This window comes from Ovis canadensis, chromosome 25 (genome assembly GCF_042477335.2).
Source record: "Ovis canadensis isolate MfBH-ARS-UI-01 breed Bighorn chromosome 25, ARS-UI_OviCan_v2, whole genome shotgun sequence".
In the NCBI taxonomy this organism is placed as follows: domain Eukaryota; kingdom Metazoa; phylum Chordata; class Mammalia; order Artiodactyla; family Bovidae; genus Ovis; species Ovis canadensis.
In genome coordinates, this window is record NC_091269.1 from 31210260 (window position 1) to 31228067 (window position 17808).

Below are 17808 nucleotides of genomic sequence, written 5' to 3' on the forward strand. Positions count from 1 at the left end.
CCCCCTCAGAATTGCTTCGTCAGTTCTGTGTCTTTTATGATTCCATGCAAATTTTTGGAGTGTGGGATTTCTTTCCATTTCTTTGAATCATGCTTTAATTTTCCTTTATTAATATTTTATAGTTCTCATCATATAAGTCTTTCACTTCCTTGGTCAGGTTTATTCCTAGGTTTGGGTTTTTTTGGTGGTTGTTTTGGTGTGATTTTAAAAGATGTTACGTTCTCTTTACATTCTCTTTCTGATGTTTTATTGTTTGTAAATAAATGCAACCAACTTTTGAATGTTAATCTTGTATCCTGCCAGTGTGCTGAATTCATTTACTAGGTCGAGTAGTTTTTGTGTGGAGTCATTAGGATTTTCTCTATGTAATGTCATGTCATCTGCATATAGTGACAGTTTTACCTCTTCCCCCTCCAATTTGGATGCCTTTTATTTCTTATTTTTGTCTTGATTGCTGTGGCTGGGACTTTTACCACTGTATTGAATAGAAGTGGTTAGCGTGGGCATCCTTGTCTTGTTCCAGATTTTAGCAGACAAGTTTTCAGCTTTTAACCACTGAGTATTATTTTGGCAGTGGATTTGTCATAAATGGCTTTTATTATTTAGAGATATATTCCCTTTGTACCCTCTGGTAATAGTTTTTATCATGGATGAATGTTGAATTTAGTCAGATGTGTTTTCTGCATCTGTTAAGATCATGTGGTTTTTTACTTTTCTTTTTTAATGTGGTATATTACATTGATTTACATATATTGAATCATCCTTGTGAACTTGGATTGAATCCCACGTGGTCATGGTGTATGATCTTTTTATATATTGTTGGATTGGTTTGCTAATATTTTGTTGAGAATTTTTGCATCTATAGTCATCAAAGATATAGACCTGTGATTTTCTTTTTTGGTGGTTATCTTTGGTTTGGTATCAAGGTTGATGGTGGCTTCATAAAATGTCTTCAGGATATTCCCTCCTCTTCAGTCTTTTGGAAGCTTTTGAGAAGGATCAGTATAAATTCTTTGTATATTTGGTAGAATTTGGCTGTGATGCCATCTGGTCCTGGACTTTTGTTTGTAGGGAGTTTTTTGTTTGTTTTGATTTTTGATTTTTAAAGATTATATTTCACTTTTAGTGATTGGTCTGTTCAAATTAGCTCTTTCTTCTTGCCTGTGATGCCATCTGGTCCTGGGCTTTTGTTTGTAGGCAGTTTTTTGTTTGTTTTGATTTTTAAAGATTGTATTTCACTTTTAGTAATTGGTTTGTTCAAATTAGCTCTTCTGTCTCAGTTTTGATGGGCTGCTTCTAGAAAGTTGTCCATTTCTTGTAGGCTCTCATTGTTGACATATAATATTTCATAGTATTCTCTTATATATTTTTTTCATGTATTTCTATGGTATTGGTTGAGGTTTCTCCTTTTTCATTTTTTATTTGGATTCTCTCTCTTCTTCTTCTTGGTAAGCCTGGCCAAAGGTTTGTCAGTTTTGTTTCAAACCAACTCTTGGTTTTAGTGATTTTTTTCCTTTTTAAAAAAATCTCTATTTTGTTTGTTTCCTGCCTGATGGTTATTATTTCCTTCCTTCTGCTGACTTTAGTTTTTGTTTGTCCTTCTTTTTCTAAATCTTTTCAGTCAGTCCAGTCGCTCAGTCGTGTCCAACTCTTTGCGACCCCATGGACTGCAGCACACCAGGCCTCCCTGCCCATCACCACCTCCCGGAGTTTACTCAAACTCATGTCCATTGAGTTGGTGATGCCATCCAGCCATCTCATCCTCTGTCGTCCCCTTTTCCTCCTGCCTTCAATCTTTCCCAGCATCAGGGTCTTTTCTGATGAGTCAGTTCTTCACATTGGGTGGCCAAAGTATTGGAGTTTCAGCTTCAGTCCTTCCAAAGAATATTCAGGACTGATGAGGTGGTAAGTTAGGTTGTTTAATTTTACTTGAGATTTTTCTTGCCTGTTTTTGTTTTTGTTTCTGAGGAAGGTCTGTATCACTATGAACTTCTCTCTGAGAACTGCTTTTCCTGCATCCCATGCTTTATATTATTCCATAAAAGTGAAAGTTGCTCAGTTATATCCGACTCTTTTGTGACCCCATGGACTATACAGTCCATGGAATTCGCCAGGCCAGAATACTGGCATGAGTAGTCTTTCCCTTCTCCAGGGGATCTTCCCAACCCAGGGATCAAACCCATGTCTCCCACATTCCAGGCTGATTCTTTACCAGCTGAGCCACAAGGGAAGCCCAAGAATACTGGAGTGGGTATCCTGTCCCTTCTTCAGTGGATCTTCATGACCCAGGAATTGAACCAGGGTCTCCTGCATTTCAGGTGGATTCTTTACCAACTGAGCTATCAGGGAAGCCTGTATTATTCCATAGATATCTTATATTGCTTTCATTTTTTTTTTTTTTTTACTTTCTGCCTGCTGTTTTGATTAATTTCCATTATTCTGTCTTCCAAATCACTTATTTTTTCTGCATTATTCATTCTGCTATTCATTGCCTTTAGCTCAGGTTTTATCTTGGCAAATCAATTTTCTAATTTTTCTTGACTCCTCCATATAGTTTCTAGTTCCTTTTTACAGTAATCTGCATTTCTATCGCTACGCTTTCTTAATTCTTTACTTCAGTATCTTCATTACCTCCTTTTGAACTTGGTGTCAGACCATAGAGATCTGTCTTATTACTTGTTCCATCAGGGGAATTCTCTTGGACTATTGGTTTCTCTGCTTCTTCATTTTGCTTATATTTCTGTTACTCTATGAGTTTAGGAGAAACAATTATCTACTATAATCTTGGAGAGCTATTTATAGTCAGGAGCATCCCTGTGTGGCCTCTGTGGGTTTAATATGTGTTTGGTGTGAGTGCTGGTTTGTTTGTTTGTTTGGCATGCTAATAGGAAAACATTTTATAGCCTATGTGTTTTATCGATTATACCAAATTGTAACACAAACATTGTACGTGTGCTTTTAGCAGTAGACTTAAAAGTAAGCAGTGATATATGTTATGAGTAGTTATACTCTGTAAAAACTTCACTAGATAATTTTCTTTCCATCCTGAACACTGGGGTAAAAAATATGTTTAGAAGAAATACAATAACTTTCCTAGTTTGTTGAGTGATTTTATCAGGAAATGGTGCTGGATTTTGTGAAATGTTTTTCTATCTATTGATACAATCTTATGGGGTTTGTTCTTTATTCTGTTGATGTGGTGTATTGCATTAATTGAGTTTCCGATGGTAAATCCAGCTTGCATTTTTGGGATAAATTTCAGTTGGTCATGGCATGTGTTGACAGATTTAGTGTGCTTATTTTTGTTGAGGGTTTTTGTGTCTGTGTTTATAAGGAATGTTATTTTCCATTGATATCTTTGTCTGGTTTTGATATCAAGAGTAATACTGGCCTTATGGAGTGAGTTAAGAAGTATTCTGTGTTTTGAAGGATTTTGTGAAGAATTGATATTAATTCTTATTAATGCTTGAATTCACTGGTGAAACTATCTGGTTCTGAATTTTTTTGGTGAGTGGTTTTTTCATTGCTAATTCAGTCTTATTATAGATCTATTTATATTTGCTGTTTCTCCTGAGTCAGTTACAGTAGTATGTCTAGGAATTTACCCATTTCATTCAGTTATATTTTAAAGCAATTTAAATAATAAAAGAAATCTTGAGGCGTTCCCTGGCAGTTCAGTGGTTAGGATGCTGTGCTCTCACTGCTGTGGTGCAGGTTCAGTCCTGGTCATGGAACTAATAATCCCACAGGGTGTGTGATGCAACCAAAAGAAAAAAAAAAAAGGAAGAAAGGAAGAAATCTTGTAATTATCCATGAAGTTAACACTTCGTGTTTCTTCATTGCTTTGTGTTGATCCATATATTCAACTGCTAACATTTTCTTTCTGCTTAAAGGACTTTAGAGCAGGTCTGATGATGATGAATTATTTTTAACTTTCTAATGTCTAAAAGTTTCTTGCCTTTATTCTTGAAAGACACTTTTTAATTTTTCCTTTCAGTTTCATAAAGACATTGCTCCATTGTCTTTGTTTCTTGTATGTGTATGATGTGTCTTTCTCCTAGGGTTCATTTTAGGGTTTTCTGTTTATCAGTAGGATTTAAGCAGTTCAATTATCATGAGCCTTACTTTAGTTTTCTTTGTGGCTTTTGTATTTGGTATTCATTGAGCTTCTTGCATCTATATGTTGATAGTTTTCATCAAATTTGGAAAATTTCCAGCCTTATTGCTTTAAATATTTCCCCTAGCCCCCTCCCCCTTCTTTGGAGACTCTGTTGTTGAGTCACTAAGTCGTGTCCGACTCTGCGACTCCGTGAACTGCAGCACAGTAGGCTTCCCTCTCTCACTCTCTCCCAGAGTTTTCTCAAACTCATGTCCATTGAGTCAGTGATGCCATCCAACCATCTCACTCTCTGTTGCCCCCTTCTCCTCTTGCCCTCAGTCTTTCCCAGGACCAGGCTCTTTTGCTCTTCACATCAGGTGGCCGGATTGTTGGAGCTTCAGCTTCAGCATCAGTCCTTCCAGTGAATATTCAGGGTTGATTTCCTTTAGGATTGACTGGTTTGATCTTCTTGCTGGCCAAGGGACTCTTAAAGAGTCTTCTCCACACCATAGTTAAAAGCATCAATTCTTCAACACTCAGCCTTCTTTACGATTCAGCTCTCTAATTATATATATATTAGGCTGCTTGAAGTGGTCACACTGGCTCCTTGAAGCTTCAGTTAAGTTCAGTTGCTCAGTCATCTCTGACTCTCTGTGACCCCATGAACCGCGGCACACCAGGCCTCCCTGTCCACCACCAACTCCTGGAGTCTACCCAAACCCATGGCCATCAAGTTGGTGGTGCCATCCAACCACCTCATCCTCTGTTGTCCCCTTCTCCTCCTGCCCTCAATCTTTCCCAGCATCAGGGTCTTTTCACATAAGTCAGCTCTTCACAACAGGTGGCCAAAGTATTGGAGTTTCAGCTTCAGCATCAGTCTTTCCAATGAATATTCAGGACTGATTTCCTTTAGGATGGACTGGTTGGATCTCCTTGCAGTCCAAGGGACTCTCAAGAGTCTTCTCCAACACCACAGTTGAAAAGCATCAATTCTTCAGCGCTCAGCTTTCTTTATAGCCCAACTCTCACATCCTTACATGACCACTGGAAAAACCATAACCTTGACTAGATGGACCATTGTTGGCAAAGTAATGTCTCTGCTTCTTAATATACTGTCTAGATTGGTCATAACTTTCCTTCCAAGGAGTAAGTGTCTTTTAATTTCATGGCTGCAGTCACCATCTGCAGTGATTTTGGAGCCCCAAAAAATAAACTCTGACACTGTTTCCACTGTTTCCCCATCTATTTCCCATGAAGTGATGGGACCAGATGCCATGATCTTCGTTTTCTGAATGTTGAGTTTTAAGCCAACTTTTTCACTCTCCTCTTTCACTTTCATCAAAAGGCTCTTTAGTTCTTCTTCACTTTCTGCCATAAGGGTGGTGTCATCTGCATATCTGAGGTTATTGATATTTCTGTGGCAATCTTGATTCCAGCTTGTGCTTCCTCCAGCCCAGCGTTTCTCATGATGTACTCTCATATAAGTTAAATAAGCAGGGTGACAATATACAGCCTTGACGTACTCCTTTTCCTATTTGGAACCAGTCTGTTGTTCCATGTCCAGTTCTAGTTGCTTCCTGACCTGCATACAGGTTTCTCAGGAGGCAGGTCAGGTGGTCTGGTATTCCCATCTCTTTCCGAATTTTCCACAGTTTATTGTGATCCACACAGTCAAAGGCTTTGGGATAGTCAGTAAAGCAGAAATAGATGTTTACCAGGTGCTTTATTCATGTTTTTCATTCTTTTTTCCTTCTATGTTTTGAACAATTTGTTATGTCTTCAATTCATTAATAGTTTGTTGTGAAATATTTAGCCTACTGTTAATCCCGTTCAGTGTATTTTAAATCTCTTACGTTGATGTTTTCATCTCCTTAGTTCAATTTGGGTCTTTTTTTTTTTTTTTTTAATGTCATTTGTCTCTCCCTATGTTTTTTGAACATGAGTGTCTTTTAAATACAGTTGTAATAGCTTTTTAAATGTATTTCTGTGAATTCCAGTGTCTGTGTATTTCTGTGAATTCCAGTGTCTGTGTCTTTCTAGGTCAATTTCAATCATTTCTAAAATTATGGATTGCATTTTTCTGTGTATGTCTGATCATTTTTGTTTGGATGTCAAAAAATTGAATTTTATTTTACTGAATGCTAGATATTTTTATATTTCCATAAATATTTGTGAGGCTTGTGCAATTACATGGAAACAATTTGATCCTTTCAGGTCTTGCTTTTAAGATTTGTTGGCAGGATCAGGTCCATGTTTAGTCTGGAGCTAATTATTTCCCATACTGAGGCAAGACCGTTTTGAGTCCTCTACCCAGTCAGTGGCCATGAATTTGAAGTTTTCTAGCCTGTCTGGTGGGAAGGTGCACTGTGTGGTCCTGTTTGAGTGCTGAGCTCTGTGTCTCCTCATTTTTGTGTTCTTCCTTCCTTAGCTTCAGTTAGTTTCTTTGCATGCCTGCCCTCCTCAGTGCTCTGCTGCACGCCCACAGGGTGTCCTCTGAAGGTCTCTGGCCTTCCCTCCCTGTGCAGCTCTCTCCTCTGGTACTGTATCCTTTGAACCTAGTTGCCTTGGTCTTCTCAGACTGTCAGCTTCCCCTCATCAACTCAGGGAGTTAGCTGGACTCTGCTTAGGAGAGGACTTCCTGTGCTATGGTGTAGAAACTAAGGCAGTTAGCTGTGCAGGCACTTGTTTCTTGTTCTTCCAGAGATCATTGTACTTTATTACCTAATGTTCAGTATTTTGAAAATCATTGTTTCGTATATTGGGTTTATTTTTTAATTGATTTTGTTTGTGTTTAGTTGTTTCAAGTGTGAGAGTTAAATTTGATCCATATTACTTCATCTTGGCTATAAGAGGAAATCTCTTTAGTCTGTTTTAAAGAGTAAGAATTGATGGCTCCTAAACTTTCTTTCTGGGGCTTTCCTGGTGGCTCAGTGGTAAAGAGTGCGCCTGCCAACACAGAAAACTCAGGAGATGTGGGTTCGATTCTTAGGTGGGGAAGATCCCTGGAGTAGGAAATGGCAACCAAGTCCAGCATTCTGCCTGGAAAACCCCATGGATACGGGAGCCTGGCAGGCTTAGTGACTGAACAACGACAATAAGGACTTCTTTCTACTCCAGAGCTCTTTGATTTTGTTTTACATCTGTGACAGTTCCATTTCCCATTTCCACAATATCTCACCTTCAGAATACTTAACTGTCTGCTGTTGGTGCTTGGAACGTTGCTTAGAATTACCTTTGGGTTATGAATGAATCTTGTTTATCATACAAACACACTACTGCAGTGATGGCAGTCAGGCTGTAACAGCATGAAAATGGGTGTGTTCTCTAATACTGTTCTTAACATATTTAGAGCTGTCATAATCCAGTATTTTAGGATGTTGTTAAAGAATTTCTTTTAGGAACTAGGTAAATAAGACTTATTTGGAATGCTTAAAGTAGAATGCTGCTTTTATGGTTAACAACTACGGAGCTCTGCAACTAACATTTATATTCTAAAGTAATTACAACAACTTCTCTTTCATTTCAGTGGATAATATTCAGCATAAGATACTTAACTGAAGATAGGCATGTAAGATCTCTCAGACCTATATTTTGCTTAAAGGAAAGAGAAAGATGACCTTGGCTTAAAGGCGATCACTTGATAGTTATGTTACCATATTTAAATTAAATCTTTTCATTTCTGGACCTGTTTTTCCTAGACAAAATGGAGATTAAAACAGCACTGTTCTGAAAGGATGGCATGAGAAATGTATAAAAATATAAATCAGTATTTTTTCAAGATTTTTGGATCACAACTCACTTATAAACATTTTGTGTGGCTAGCTCATGCATATGTGTGTATGGATTTACAATACAAAGTTTGCTCCTGTACATAATGTATGCCAATATTTCCTGTTCTGTTTCATTGCAAAGTAAACCTTAGGTGCATGTGGGTGCATTCACTTGGATTCAACTCTTTGTAACCCCGTGGATTGTACTCCCCCCTCCCCCACCAGGCTCCTCTGTCCATCGAATTTTCCAAACAAGAATATTGGAATGCGTTGCCATTTCCTACTCCAGGGGATCTTCCCAACCCCAGTGATCAAACCTGTGTCTCTTGGCGTCTCCTGCATCGGCAGGCCACTAGGAAGCCATTAATGGATGACATCTCAATTTCAAATACACTGTCTATATGAAGAAAGAAATTATGAGGCATCATATTAATGAAAGGTTGAAGTACTTAGATTTTTTCGTTCAAAATATTATCGAGTTTGAATGTGAAGGTGAAGGTGAAGTCACTCAGTCGTGTCCAACTCTTTGCGACCCCATGGACTGTAACCTACTAGACTTCTCTGTCCATGGGATTCTCCAGGCAAGAATACTGGAGTGGATTGCCATTTCCTTCTCCAAGGAATCTTCCCGACCCAGGGATCGAACCCGGGTTAGCTTTGCATCCTTATTTTTTACTTAGTTTTCTTAGTACTGATTTTTTCCCTTATTTTTCTATATCACTTAAAATAAGATTTAAAATCAGTAAAATAGATGCCATCATAATAAAATTTACTTGTGAGTTAAATTTTTAAGGATACATGGTTATCTTTTGGTTAACTAAAGTAATAAATGGCTAAGGATTGTAAAGTCCATTGTTTGTGATCCACTAGCCCAAAGAAGTTTGAATCTATCCTACATTTTGTACAGAGATGTGCCATGGTGGGGGGAGGGGGAAATCACAGCATTTTACACAGAAGGCATCCAGACTTTCCAGATCAGTAAGAAACTGATGAGGATCAACGTTGCCCAGTGACTTTCTTCCACAGGTTCTGCTGCAGTGGGCGAAACCAATTCTTTTAAAAGCTAGCTGTAGTATCACATATTCTTCTTGACAGACACTTCTTTAGTAGAGTAGCTCTCTCTGCAGTAGAGGCCTTCCCTGCTTCCTGTCTCCTAGGTTTAATCTTCTGTTTCTAAAATTAAGTATCCTTAAAGGTTAGAAAGAAACATCGAAGAGCTCACATAACTGGTTGTAGTATGAACGATAGCATGTAATTCTGTAAATTTATAATGGATTCTTTGGAGAAGGGAATGGCAGCCCACTGCAGTATTCTTGCCTGGAGAATTCCATAGACAGAAGAACCTGGTGGGCTATAGTCCATGGGATCGCAGAGTCAGACACAGCTGAGCAACTAACCCACATAATGGATTCTTTAATGTTTTCCTGCAGATAAACATGTTCATGTCTTTATATAGACTCCAAACCTTTCCAGACTTGTAGGAAATCTGTTGCTGTGTAATACAGTGGAAAGAATTATGTGATCTAATGCTCAAATAATCTACTGGAAGAAAGACTTTGGATATAAAAATGTTTCTTAATGTGTTTTCCAGATGTCTGTGGCCTTCTGAAATTGCTTCCCCCCGTGCACTTAATTTTAAGTCTTTTAGATTCACTAAGTTGAGCTATAGAAATTAATAAAGTAGAATGCTTAAATTGAATAAACAGTAAGAAAATCTCTCTCTCTAGAAAGCCATTATCAGTATAACAAAAACAATTCAGCTCCCAAATGGTGATATATTATAATTGGGAAATGGTGAGTTAATTGAAATATTATGTTAGTATAGAGTTATACGTGATGTAATTTACAAATAGGGACCGATATAATCTGTGTAACACAAACTATGCTAAACGCTAAACATAATTTTAATGTTTTCTTGATTCATTCAAGTTATGGATGTGTAGATATTCTGGTTGAAAGTATTTCATGTATTTTAGTGTTTCAGAAGGTATTTTTCTTAATACTTTCCCCCAGCATTAACTGAATATTATATAGTATATTAGTGGCTCTCATGGTGCTCTGCCTATGATTTCACATAGCTAAGCTTACTAAAGCTGTCAACAGTTTGATATACTTAAGGAAACAAAATTCTGATTGATTCTGATGTGTTTCTTTCAGAAAAATCAACACCCATGGATTTTATCTGACTGTGTAGATCAGGTTTTTTTTATTCTGGATATCACAGTAACAGTATAGGAAATATGCATTATTTCTCATGTCTGCAAGTAGTCCTCACTGCTGAAGGAAGCAATTTTTTAAGCTACAGCCAAATTCATTTTGGTACTTTTTATGGAAATCTTGATTTTGTTTTTACTTTTTTATAACCTTTGGCAAAAGGTATTAACAAGCAAAGAGCTCATCTCATTAGGCAAGTCCACATTAATAAGAATGCCTAGAAGAGGGTTGATTCTTCACACCCGGACCCACTGGCTACTGTTGGGTCTTGCTTTACTCTGCAGTTTGATATTATTTTTATACCTTCTGGAATGTGCCCCCCAGACTGATGGAAATGCATCTCTTCCTGGTATCATTGGGGAAAATTATGGTAAAGAGTATTATCAAGCCCTCCTACAGGAGCAAGAAGAACATTATCAAACCAGAGCAACCAGTCTGAAACGCCAAATTGCCCAACTGAAACAAGAACTACAAGAAATGAGTGAGAAGATGAGATCTTTGCAAGAGAGAAAAAATGTAGGGGCTAATGGCATAAGCTATCAAGGCAACAAAGAACAAGCACCTAGTGATCTTTTAGAGTTTCTTCATTCACAAATTGACAAAGCTGAAGTTAGCATAGGAGCCAAACTACCTAGTGAGTATGGAGTCATTCCCTTTGAAAGTTTTACCTTAATGAAAGTATTCCAGCTGGAAATGGGTCTCACTCGCCATCCTGAGGAAAAGCCAGTTAGAAAAGATAAGCGAGATGAATTGGTAGAAGTTATTGAAGCTGGCTTGGAGGTCATTAATAATCCTGATGAAGATGATGAGCAGGAAGATGAGGATGGTCCCCTTGGAGAGAAACTGATATTTAATGAAAATGACTTCATAGAAGGTAATGTGAAAAATGTGTTGATCTGTTAACATTAGTATGACAAAATTCTGTTATTGTATGCTGATAATATGTCAGAAAAAGTTATAATGTGATCAAAATAAAATAGAAAATAAGAACCAGGGAAATAGAATAAGTCTAAGCTTGTATAGCAGAATACGCCCCAAGTTGAACGGCTCTTAGGGTTGTGTGTGTATTTGCATGTATATGTATTTGCATTCATCTCTGAACTGGTTTTGATGTTCCTTTTTTATATTTTTTAAAATGTATGAACTAAGGCTCAAAATTTGAAAACCATTTGCTAAAGGAAAAAAGAACCTAATTAAGATTAGTGGTAATTCTGTATTTCGAGTGGAGGAGAAACACATGTCAGAACATCAAGGAGGCATACATAATTTTGAAAAGCATATTTGGCATTTGGAAAAGTAAAGAAATAAACCCATTTTCTTAATACAGACTGCAGAAAGGGCATAGCATTTTTATATGTCAAGATGGGACACGACTCAGAAGTTGAGGAGCACTCGTATACATTTAAGAAATTTGTTGATTGATATAATTATAGATTATATCAGGAATAATTATAGGCCCTAACCCATCTCCATCTTATACCCCATGCTAGATATTTAGTTGTAGGCTTAAAGCCGTTTTGAATACAAATATTTCTTAAAAGTTCTCTTTGCATGATTCTGTATGCCACATGTAGTTTTTTGGGTTTTGTTTTTTTTCACCCCAATCTTCATGGGTATCACTTGCTATAATATAATACCTTCAGCCTTTGGAGGCCGTCACCAAGGGCCTTGTACTTTTCTGTGGCATTTCAGCTATCTTCTCCGTATAGCCATCTCTTTTTACCCCGTCACTTCCTGCATTTTTTGATGGGTTGTTTCTTTCAAAACTCCTGTAGTTTTTCTGCAGGCTCAGCTTTTTATCTTTTCACTCAGTATGTTTATAGCTTATGGCAGAATTGAAAGCTCCAGAGGAAGTAACTAAGATATGTAAGATGTCTTCGTGTCTTCTTAAAAAGAAAGGAACCTATGCCAGTTTTATATTCTGTAGCTTCTGCTTTTTTTTTTTTTTTTTAAATATAATTCTCCTGGGATTCTGTCACTTACAGGATTTTTCTCCGTTATGGAACATATTTTGTCCCTTGGTTTTCCTCCATTGTGCCACTTCCCTCATCAGAAAAATAATTACGGACAATGATTTAGTAGCTCCTGTTCCTCTTCCAGACTTCAGCTTAGATGTCACTTCTTCTGGGGAGGTCATCGCCAACCTAAAAGTTTAAGATAACAGTGTTCCTACATGTTCTTATAATCTCTACCCTGTGCCCCCTCTCAGAGCACTGTCCTAATATACCGCATTGCCCATTTCCTGATTTGTAGTTCTGTTAGACTGTAAGCCTCAGGAGGAAGCTCTTGTTCACCATTTTATTTCCAGATATTGGCTGACTGACACACCTGTAGGTCTAATCTCTCTCCTGAGTGTCACACTTACAAAATCAGATTGCCTAATAGACTTCCAGGCTTTTCTCCCAGAGGCATCTCAGATCACCATGTTTAAACTTACACTAATTTTTCTTCATCTGACTTCATTCTGTCGTGTTTTTGCATGTGTATATCAGTATAGTATTATTTCCTTTTTCTGTCTCCATTGCTAGACGGAACTGGGACCATGTAGCCATCTTTATACCATTAGTACCTGACACAGCAGTTGTGACTTTCAGGTCTAGAATTTAATATTGCTAGAAGTAATTTCTTTATTTTCATCATTTGGTTTATGTGTTGATAGATTCTGCTATTAAAAAAAAGTCATGTAAAAAGGAATCATCATCATTTGGAGTAAATTTTATGGATTGAATAATAGAGCAGAATATTTTTTTAATCTTTTAAAGTAGCAGTTTTTACTGACTGTATCATGGGGATAAAATTTTCACAAATGTATAAAAGCTGTACAAGTCTGATTTCACACTTTTGATCGTTGAGTAAAGTCAATAGTCACACTGAATTTGTGAGCTTTGATATGGAGACATCTGTTCCTAATTCTTTCCTTTAGGTTATTATCGCACTGAGAAAGATAAGGGCACACAGTATGAACTCTTCTTTAAGAAAGCAGACCTTATGGAATATAGACACGTGACTCTCTTTCGCCCTTTTGGACCTCTCATGAAAGTGAAGAGTGAGATGATTGACATTACTAGATCAATTATTAATATCATTGTGCCACTTGCTGAAAGAACTGAAGCATTTGCACAGTTTATGCAGAACTTCAGGTAATTCCCAGAGCTTAGTGGTTTGGCTAAGTGCTCCTAAAAAAAAAATTCATGCCGTTTTATTTAGTTTACCTTCACTGAGTAGGGTTACTTAGAATTGCAGAATAATTTTATAGGCTTTGGGGAACTTTATGTTTTTGATATCCCTTTATTCTTAAGGCATGTATAGTATATTGTGTTATTGACAATTTGAACTGTGAAGTAAATTGAGGGTAACAACTATTAGGAACTAAGTTTGATTACTTTTATAATTGTGTTTGAATTCATTTTAGGACAAGTTGAATTTTTAAAAATAACTTTGTTGAGGCATAACTTATATACAATAAAATTGACCTATTCCAAGCATACAGGTTTCATGACTTCTGACAAATTTATACATTCTTGTAACTGCCTTTCCAATTAAGATATAGAACATTACTATCTCCTCAGAAAACTCCCCTGAGAACAATTTGAATTTCAAAATTGGAAGAAAAGACAAATATTCAAGTAAAAATGGGAGAATGTTATTCTATCTTGGGAAGCAGAGATTGTAATGGTTTTAAAAGCATTTTTTTAATTATTAAATTTGGATTTTTTATATGCTGAAGTAAAAATTAACATCTACATATTAGGCTTTTTTTTTTAGACTTTTGATTTGAGAAAAGTTTTGTTTGTTTTTTTAATTTAATAATTGTCATGTTTTAAATACTTCAATATGGTAGTCTTAATTCTTTGTAATCCCAATTTTTGTTCTCATTGGAGTTGTTGGGTATAAAAACTAGTAAACACGATTCTGTTACAGAACATCTAGAAATCATGCTTCCAAATGAGTTTTGCCTTTTTGAAATTGCTTGCTTGAGATCTGATTTCCTAAAGCATTTTTAATTGCCTTTTGGGAATTACCTTCAGATGCTACATTTTTCTCTACAGTTAATACTCAATCGTGACAAATATTTATTCCTTGATGATAGGTATAATTTCTCTAATTAGGTAGTCTGAGGACAAAATAAGTTTTGAACTAAAACTTGAGTTATTTATTTGATTTTGAACTGATTGTACTTAATTCTTTGAGTAGCTTATAGGTTGCTTCTGAAGGCAATACCAAAGCAAAAGTTCCAAAAATGTTTCAAAATATGGCAGCTTCTTGGGCTGCTTACATTGGCTCTCCAAGTGTTGCGTTCATTTTGACATATATGCTGTTACACATTTGCTGTGATGCCTTTTATAATTCAGCAATATTGCCAGTTTTATATTTCCTTAGTTTCATGTGATTTCATTCTAAATGAGTAATGCTTTATTTGTTTTCTTGTAAAGCTTCGTATGATTGCCTTCTGAATGAGTAGTGCCTTCTGTATTTTCCTGAATGAACTTTATTTTTCAACCCTGTCAGGGATGTATGTATTCATCAGGACAAGAGAATTCATCTCACAGTGGTGTATTTTGGTAAAGAAGGACTTTCTAAAGTCAAGTCTATCCTAGAATCTGTCGCAAGGTTGGTGAGCCATGTCCACATTGAAGTCTTGTATGTATAATAGCAGAAGAATGAGAAGTTCAGATACTTAATGAATTAATAATTTTGAATAGTTGCTGTTGAAAGTTGGCTAAGATGTGAGTGGTGGTGGTAGTAAGTTCCTCGTTTCACCCCTGAGTTTATTCATGCAACTCTAATGACTCGTTTTCCTTAACCTCAGTGTGGCATGATTAGGGTGCTCTTACTCTGTGGCCCACTCACCCTCTTTGCATTTGCCTCCATGCACTCTTCATTTCCTTCTTTCGAACTCTTTACTTTTTCTAAATCTAATCCTTTCACTTTGGTATCATCCCCTAAGCTTGTCTCTTACTTGCCACCTTTCTTTCCTTCCATTTGCCTAAGTTCTTTCTCTCCCTGCAAATGATGCTTAGGTCTCCCCTATCCTTCAGAGACCCCCGCCTGACTGTGCAGTACCCAGTGACTACCACTAGGTTTCTGTCCTTTCACAACTAAACCTCACAGAACAGTAGTTCTCTAACCAAGCAACTCATGTAGTACCTGGCACATAGTAGGTGCTCAGAGGTTTGAACAAATGAATCAGTCATTCCTTGATACTCCATTATTAATTCCGTAGCTTCTCTTCCTTTTCATCTCTAAGTTATGGGCCCAGAGTTATGACCTAACTGCCAATTTCAGCCTTTTCTCTGTCATCCTCTTTGACTGCTTTCTTACACTTGATACCTAACCAGTATTTCCTTCTTGAAACTCCTCTGATGTTTGTAAAATGTATATATTTTGTAAATGTAGATATGTTATAATATAAGATACGAGGTTGATGTCTTTTCTGACCACATCAACTCTGTATCCTTTACTTGCTTCTTTACCTTTCTGCTAGTTGTGGCCACTCCCTAAGAGTCCAGCTTTGGCCGGCCTTTCTTCTCGAGTCGTTCAACTAACATTCATTGAGTCCCACCGACTATGTTCCAGGTACACTGCTTGGGAGTCTGACTGGGGTGGTTGGGATAGGACTGGGCACAGAGGAGGGAGTGCGCTCCCGGTCCCAAAGGGACTCAGCACTGGGGTATGAAAAACACTGTCTTCTCCTTCCCCTTCGCCAGCTCCTCCTCCTGATGGCCCTCTTTCAGTTCGCACTAAGCTCATTCTCATAATCCCTGGGCTTGATGTCTGAGAGCAGCATCTTTCACTCATTCTTTCCCTGTTATTAGTCAGTTTCTGCGCGCTGCCCAGGACCTCTGCTCTGCCCTTTCCTTGCGGCTGCCACCACCTTAACCCAGGTTCCTTTCCCTCCTTACCATTTCCAGATCACCTACTAAGTGCCAGTGACTGATGTTAGCATCACGGAAGTTGCATTAATCAAGACTCCTCTGTGGCAAATGATGGAAACTTATTAACTTATTCTGAATTTACTTGAGGAAAATGGGAGTGTTATTGAAGAATCTTGGATAACTCCCCAGATTAAAGGAATTATTAAAACCAAATTTAATGAAGAATACCAAAACAGCTTTGGTGTCTCAGTGACTGGGCTCAGAGACTTGAATACCGTCAGAATTCTCTTGTCTCCTTGTCTGTTTTTCTCTGCATGTTGACCTCCTTCTCCTGTTGCAGATTGGCCCCTTGCACATGTGAGGTATATGGCTGTTGGCGGCTCTGGGCTCACATCTTCTCAGCTTTGCTGTCAGAGAGGAAAGAGCTTTCTCCCAGGTCCAGTTGAGAAAATCCCAGGGAAGGACTTTTGCCCAGTCTTGAGCCACTTACTATGGCCAGGTGGGGTGGGGATATTTGGATTAACCCAGCCTGAGTCTGGCTCCCTGCCCCTAGGAAGTTACTGTGGTTGGTATATTCTAGGATTAGTTCCTCCACTTGAGCCTGGGAGTGAGAGGTGGTGATTGACAGTTTCCTCAAAAGAAGAGAGAGATTTGCAACATGTCGGGTGGAGGGGCAGGGGCACTCAGAGTCCACTCCATGCCTCGTTTGAGCCTTGGCATCCATCTCTCTAGTCCCCATTCTATCCTGTTGTAAGAGTAATCTTTTTAAAATGTTGCTTTTTTGATCCAGCTATCCCCTAGTGCAGTAGTTCTCCAACGTCAGTCACCTGGAGTGACTTGTCGCGAGAGAGTCGCTGATGCTTGGCTCCTCCCCTAATATCTGATTCGGGGGTCTGGGTTGGGGCCTGAGAATTTGTGTTTCTAATACGTTCCCAGGCAGATCTGATGCAGTGGGTACAGTCCGTTGGCTGTGGAAACCACTGCCCTTGTGGAAAAACGCTGACTCCTCCTTGACTTCAGAACACTAACCAAGTTCTTTAACCTCTCCTCCTCAGTCTGACCCTTTTCTGGTCTTCTCTCATTGTTGCCATTTTTATCCCTGTGTTTCAGTCTGATTTGTCTGATTACTGTTCTTTAAAAAGCTTTCTACTTTCTTACCTCCTTGCCTTTGAGAATAATTAATTGGAATGACCTTTACATTCCCCACTGAATTCAGTATTTTAACCAAGACATAACTTAAATTCTGCTTCTGACATCTTTTCTAACTACTACAGACACAAGCAGTCTTTTTTTCTCGAACTGCACTTCATTCATTCAGTCAGAAAATACTTATTGAACTCATACCCTGTGAGGAGCACTGTCCATAGTAATGAACAAAACAAAATCCCTCCTCTCATGGAGCTTACATTCTAGTGGGAGACACTCGAACAGACATGTCCGGTGATACTGAGGGAAACAGCGCTGGGCAGAGGGATGAAGATTGAAGCAAAGGGAGGTCAGGGCTACTTCACGTGTGGTGTGAAGGGGATCCCCCTGATGAGGGCACATTAGAGCAAAGCTCTAAGAAACTCGAGAAAAGGATATTCTTTGTATGTATCATTCATGTGGATTGCGTTATTTATTACCAGACACTATGATTGTTTTCCCATGTGTATATTTCTTAATGACTCCAATAGGTTTTTAAGATCCTGAAAGGTAGTGGCCTCTCAGCACATACTAACTTCACATCACTAGCATGTTGCCTCAGATGTGGGCATTTAGTTGAATATCTGTCCCTGATGATACAGACATTTAAAGCTGATGATTTCCCTATATCAGTATAGACCCAACATAATAAATACCTGAAGTG

At 38.0% G+C, this 17808-nt stretch overlaps 1 protein-coding gene across 19 annotated transcripts in view; it reads left to right on the plus strand.

The window, feature by feature from the left end:
* CSGALNACT2 (chondroitin sulfate N-acetylgalactosaminyltransferase 2) overlaps positions 1–17808 on the plus strand; it is a 62757-nt gene that overhangs the window by 11146 nt on the left and 33803 nt on the right. For 10 of the 19 annotated variants that reach the window (XR_011252958.1, XR_011252957.1, XR_011252954.1 and 7 more), the window contains exons 2-4: positions 10027–10957; positions 13007–13223; positions 14593–14694. Coding sequence is in view for 4 of the 19 variants with exons in the window: in XM_069571667.1 (XP_069427768.1) it covers positions 10198–10957; positions 13007–13223; positions 14593–14694 (1079 nt within the window). In the remaining 15 variants the exon portion in view is untranslated. Of the gene's footprint in view, positions 1–8094; positions 8309–10026; positions 10958–13006; positions 13224–14592; positions 14695–15568; positions 15661–15995; positions 16459–17808 lie in introns of those variants that run through there. The other 9 variants (XR_011252963.2, XR_011252961.2, XR_011252962.2 and 6 more) reach the window with 6 other exon arrangements.